The 6,142-nt window shown below is 41.6% G+C and overlaps 1 protein-coding gene across 1 annotated transcript; it reads left to right on the top strand.

The window, feature by feature from the left end:
* The first annotated feature begins 1,119 nt into the window (after positions 1-1,119).
* On the top strand, positions 1,120-2,067 carry LOC125361603 (olfactory receptor 52H1-like). Its single transcript, XM_048360161.1, has one exon. It carries the CDS (start codon positions 1,120-1,122, stop codon positions 2,065-2,067), a length of 948 nt encoding a protein of 315 aa, XP_048216118.1.
* The last annotated feature ends 4,075 nt before the right edge of the window (positions 2,068-6,142 follow it).

Here is a 6,142-nt window from a genome sequence, read left to right as displayed (position 1 = left end):
TATGAATACAATATGCCTTGATTAATGTAACCTCTTTCAACATTCTCACCCATCCCTTCCCTATTTACCTCTTCCCTCCTTCTTCTTAATTGGTCTACCCCTTTCTCCTTGACCTCGTCCCACCTCTTCCCAGTACCAGCTCCCTGAACTTTGATCTTGCTTTTCTAAGGAATAACACTATTTGAGATCTCCCTCGAATCTACTACATCTCAGTTAGTACATTTGTATATCTCCCAACATATTTACTTACAAGTTTGTGAGCTAAATCTAGCTGTACTTATAAGGGAAAACATGTGTCATTTGTCTCCCTGGGCCTGATTTACTTCGCTTAACATCATGTTTTCCAGGCCTTCCCATTTCTTTACAAATGATACAATATCATTCTTTCTAATGGATGACTAAAATTCCATTGTGTATATGTGCCACATTTTCTTGATCCATTCATCCACTGAGAGGTATCTGGGTGGATTCCATACCTTGGCTCTGGCGAATTGTGCTACAGTAACCATGGTTCTGCTGGTGGCTTTCCTGTACTTTGGTTTATAATCTTCTGGACAAATATCCAGAAGTGGAATTGCTGGATCATAGAGTAGGTCTATGTTCAATTTTTTTTATCCACACTGCTCCCCAGAATGGTTGAACAAGTTTACATTAAAAAGAGAGGATCTGAAGAGGGGATGAAAACACATATATTGCAAAGTTTTCCATGTATGATAACACAATGAATCTGATGTGCAGTGGGGATCTTTGCTTATTTTCCTAATTATGACATGCTTCTTTTAATTTCTATCCCCGTATGTTGCTAAATTACTTTTCTCTTTATGTTCACATATGCAGCAACAGATTATATTAACTCAGGGAAAGCCTAGTCATTTAAATAGAAACAGCATTGAATGTATTTTGAAGATATCCTGAGAAACTTGAGGATTCGTACCAGGAATACGGAGCCTGGAGAAAATGATGAACATTATTCTTAACAATAGTAAGAGTGTCTTTCTTGAAATATAGGGAAGAAGCAAACTGGTTCTCCAGGAAGAAGCTGGAGGAAGAATTACCATGTGATTTTCCTCAAAGCCAGTCCATTTGTCTTTAGGACCCAGAAGTTGTTCATCAGGTCAAATGGCCTTGTACAACCTGAGTACTCCCCACACAGGTCCCTTCACCCTCCTGGGCATCCCTGGACTCGAGGCGTACCACGTGTGGATCAGCATTCCTTTCTGCTTTATCTATTCTGTGGCCCTGGTGGGCAATAGTGTCCTTCTCTACCTCATTGCAATGGAACGCAGTCTTCATGCGCCCATGTTCTTTTTCCTTTCCATGCTGGCCTTGACTGACCTGGTACTCTCTACGACATGTGTCCCCAAAACCCTTAGCATCTTCTGGTTTGGGCCCCAGAAAATCAGTTTTCCTGGTTGTCTCACCCAGCTATTCTTTCTGCACTACAGCTTTGTTCTGGATTCTGCTATACTCCTGGCCATGGCCTTTGACCGCTATGTGGCCATCTGCTCACCTTTGAGATACACCACTATCCTGACCCCCAAAGCCATCATCAAAATTGCTGTGGGAATCTCTTTCCGAAGCTTCTGTGTTTTTGTCCCCTGTGTTTTCCTGGTCAATCGTCTCCCCTTCTGCAGGACCCATGTCATTGCACATACATACTGTGAGCACATTGGTGTTGCCCGATTGGCCTGCGCGGACATCTCCCTTAACATCTGGTATGGCTTTTGTGTTCCCATCATGACGGTGATCATCGACGTGATGCTCATCGCCGTCTCCTACACCCTCATCCTCCGAGCGGTCTTTCGCCTCCCCTCCAGGGACGCTCGCCAGAAGGCCCTTGGCACGTGTGGCTCCCACGTCTGTGTCATCCTCATGTTTTACATCCCGGCGTTCTTCTCCATCCTTGCCCATCGCTTTGGACGGAACGTCCCTCTAACATTCCACATCATGTTTGCTAACCTCTATGTAATCATCCCACCCGCGCTCAACCCTATTGTCTACGGAGTAAAGACCAAGCAGATCCGGGACAAGGTCATTGTATTGCTCCTTCCCAAGAGGTCCCAGTGACCTGTGCCAGGAGTCTGGGACATGAGGGGAAGTTTAGCAGATTTGATGGAGGATGGAGCCTGCGGCCAGTGGTCTCAGGGAAAGGACAGATGAAAAAAAAAAATTCCTATGTGTCAGAACTGCGGTTTTGATTTCTTCGTGATTTTCAGCATTCCAGTCATTGGAAAGTGAATTCTGTGCTCACAAAATAGTATTTATTCTGCTTCTGGAATCAAATACTTCTAAAATTCTCTTCGTAGGTTATTATTATTATTTTTTGTAGTACCTGGGTGTGAACTAGCTAGGATGTGAACCTGCTAGGCAGGTGCTTTGTATTTCAGTCACACCTCCTGCCTCACGTTTAACATCCTTTTATTGTTGTTGTTTGTTTGCAGAGCTGGTGTTTGAAATGAAGGCTTTGCACTTGCTGGGCAGGCACTTTACCACTTGAGCCATGCCCCTACTCCTACATGGGGATTTGAATTCAGGGTCTCTTTATAGCTTGGCTCGCTTACTCAGCAGGCACTGTACCACCTGAGCCACACCTCCAGCCTGATTATTATTATTTTTTTGGCCAGTCCTGGGCCTTGGACTCAGCGCCTGAGCACAGACTGTCCCTGGCTTCTCTTTGCTCAAGGCTAGCACTCTGCCACTTGAGCCACAGCGCCACTTCTGGCCATTTTCTGTATATGTGGTGCTGGGGAATTGAACCCAGGGCTTCATGTATACGAGGCAAGCTCTCTTGCCACTAGGCCATATCCCCAGCTCCAGCCTGATTTTTTTTACTGGTTGTTTTGGAGACAGAGTCTCAAAAACTTTTTTGCCCGGGCTGGCTTTGAATTGTGATCTCACCATCCGGAATAGTCAGGATTATAAGTGTGAGCCACCAGTACCAAGCCCCAGCCTTAAGTCTTTGCAATTGTCCTAAGATGGTATAAAAGTTTTAGTAAAAACAGTGACATTACTGGTATCCCCTTTTAAAACATATCGGTAAGAAATATGAATTGTATTGTAACTTACATCACTGTTGGATAAGGAAATGATTCTATGACAATTCTGCAAAGTTCTGGACTTTTCGCGTGGTGACTGTTATCCAACTTTGGGCAGCATTCTTTGTATATCCTGACATATACTATGCATATAAATAATAGTTATCAAACAAACAACCGGCCAATCATCATGCAATGATTTGCTGAGCAGCTAGGAATACAGATGGGGTATGCGAACCATCTGTAACCCCCTCCCTTAGGTTTTTAAAATTTATAATATAAGTTTGCCAGTACGTTAATCATTGTCACAGAACTTCCCTCATTTAATTTGTCATTCCAAAATATTCTTGAGAGGCAGTGCTATATGGTTCAAGTCAACAAATGCCCTGGAAAGGCTCATGTGTTAAGAGATTGGTTGCGAGGTGTGGTGGTCTTTTCCCAAGTGATTGGATCATGGAAACTCACCCTTACTTCCTCCATACATTTGTTCATTGATGAATTTAGAGCGGAATGAATTACTAGGAGGTGGGATCTGGTTGGAGTGAGTGGGTCACTGAAGCATATCTTTGAAGGTTATGTCTTTCTTGTGTATGTGAGCCTGCCTGTCCTGGGGCTTGAAATCAGGGCTAGAGAGGTCTCCCTGAGCTTTTTGTGCTCAAGGTTGGCATGCTACACCTTGAGCCACAACTCCACTTCGGGCTTTTGTTGCTGGTTAATTGAAAATAAAAGTCTCATGAACTTTCCTGCTTGGACTGCCTTTGAATCATGATCCTCAGAAATCAGACTCGGGAGTAGCTAGAATTAAAGGCGTGAGCTTCCAGCGCTTGGCCGATGGATATGTCCTGTTCCCTGAACTTTCCTGTCTCTTTCTGCCTCTTGATGCCACGAGGTGAGCAGTTTTATCCTTCGCATATTCCTTGCTGCCATGCTGTCTCACCATACACAGATCCAGAAACAAGAAAGCCATGTGACTGGGTACCAAAATCCCTGAAATCATGAGCCAGAATAAATTCTTCCTTGTTTAATTTTTTTGGGGGGGGGTGGGATGTTTTGTCATAGCAATGAAAAATTGATGGACATAGGTACGTGCCAAATACCACCATTCTTAATATTAGTAATACAATAATATATAAATTATATTATTATATCATATATAATTGTAGACAACATAATAAATAAGATAATATAACAAAATTATAATTAATAATGATTAATATTATTATCATTATATAGATTAAGTAACTTGGTCTAAAGTTTTCTAAGTCTAGTAAATGATGGTGTCAAACTGAAATCAGGGAGATAGGCTAGGCAAATATACCCACAGCCTTCCATCAACATGAACATCAGCACATATGCAAAGGCAGACACAAAAGTATTTTAAAAAAATCACCTTGAAGCAGTGGCTTGTGCAGGGTTAATAGAAACATCTTCATCTTCTTCCCCTGAGGATGAACAGAGAGCACTAGTGTCCCTCAGGCCCTCATGCTGCCTCCTCTCCACGCTGAGCAGTGACCAGAGCATACAAGTGGATGGGGAAGCAACCTCTCCACCAATCCCTGCCATCTCCTCCACTTATTTCTTGGGTTGGTACGCTTGTTCGCTTGGAGATATTCTGTGTGGATGTCAGTGTATTCATTCATTCTTCTTTCTCTTTGCCCTGATTCCCAAGACTAGGTAAGTGCTGACGATTTGAAGGGGTTTAATTTGGGCAAAAAAAGGCACAGGTTTTCAGTTAAACTGGTGGAACAATTTTTAGTAATCTGCAGTATAAAGTGGTGGATATAATATGAAATATCTCCAAGCTCCTAAAAGAATAGATTTTAAATATTTTCACAGCAACAGTGAGTGTGTGAGAATAAGTTTATTCCTTGGCCTGATTAAATTATTTTACATTATATACATATAGCAAAACATCAAACATATATAATTATCATTTGTCTATTAAAAATAAAAAATGCAATTGTTTTTATTTATTTATCTATTTTTGCCAGTCCTGGGCCTTGGACTCAGGGCCTGAGCACTGTCCCTGGCTTCTTATTTTGCTCAAGGCTCTGCCACTTGAGCCACAGCACCAACTCTGGATGTTTTTTATATGTGTGGTACTGGGGAATCGAACACAGGGCTTCATGTATAGGAGGCAAGCACTCTTGCCACTTGGCCGTATTCCCAGCCCCTGCAATTGTTTTTTAAATTGAATGTTATACCTTGTTTGTTTAAACAAAATTGAATGTATAATCACATTGTATTTCTCTGTTCAATCTCTTAGTGTTATTTAAAGCTGGAACTGATGTATTCTTTATATTGTCTCTCACTTTTCAATGTTTTTGACTGTTAAAAACAAAAACAAAGAGTGTCTTGTAAGTAGGTTCACACTGTGTATTTGTCCATTGTACAATGGCAAATCTGATAGTTAGCTTGTTGTCTGGGTGCCCACGTGTGCTTTTGGGTGCTTTTGGTTGAGTATAGGAACATCTCTTCTATTTGAGTTCAGGAAATAAAAAGACCACCGATTATGTATAAATATCTATTAATAAAGGTTCTGGTTTGCTGATTCTAGCTACTGCATATTAGAACAATTAAAAATGGGTTTTCAGCCTGAAGGCTAAATAGTTTAATGAAGTCTTTACTATCAGCATATTCTATGTCCCTTATGGATCAGAGAACCAAGGTGAAGGTGAGTAAGTAGGAGAGAGGAAGGTGACAGAGTCAGAGAACAGGGCCCCTTTTTAGCCCAAAGTCTAGACTGTTTTTAGAAGCTAGGAAATCTGAGTTATGGAGACAGCATAGAAGTGGTGCTGATGGTTCCAGAAAGTTGCTTTTAATTGTAAATAGGGAAACAAAACAAAAAGCTAAAGGAAATCCCATGTCTCCTCTGCCTAAAGCAGGAGAATAGGAAACGAACACTACTTAGTCTGGAAAATGGAAAGCACTGTGGGCTTAGCCTGAGAGTGAGTTACAAAGAAGAATGAAGCCTTAAGCACAGATAGCTCCTGCCTGAAATTCTAACTACTCAAGAGGCTGAGTTCTGAGGATTATGATTCAAAGCCAGCCCAGACAGAAAAGTCTGTGAGACTCTTATCTCCAAATTAACCACCATAAAGCTAGAA

The sequence above is a fragment of the Perognathus longimembris genome, chromosome 13 (genome assembly GCF_023159225.1).
Source record: "Perognathus longimembris pacificus isolate PPM17 chromosome 13, ASM2315922v1, whole genome shotgun sequence".
NCBI classification, from domain to species: domain Eukaryota; kingdom Metazoa; phylum Chordata; class Mammalia; order Rodentia; family Heteromyidae; genus Perognathus; species Perognathus longimembris.
Note: the sequence above shows the minus strand (reverse complement) of the source record. Positions and strands in the feature narration are given on the sequence as shown.

Bases quoted from the DNA above. Each gene is read 5' to 3' on its own strand.
- LOC125361603 (XM_048360161.1), top strand. From the start codon at position 1,120: ATGGCCTTGTACAACCTGAGTACTCCCCACACAGGTCCCTTCACCCTC.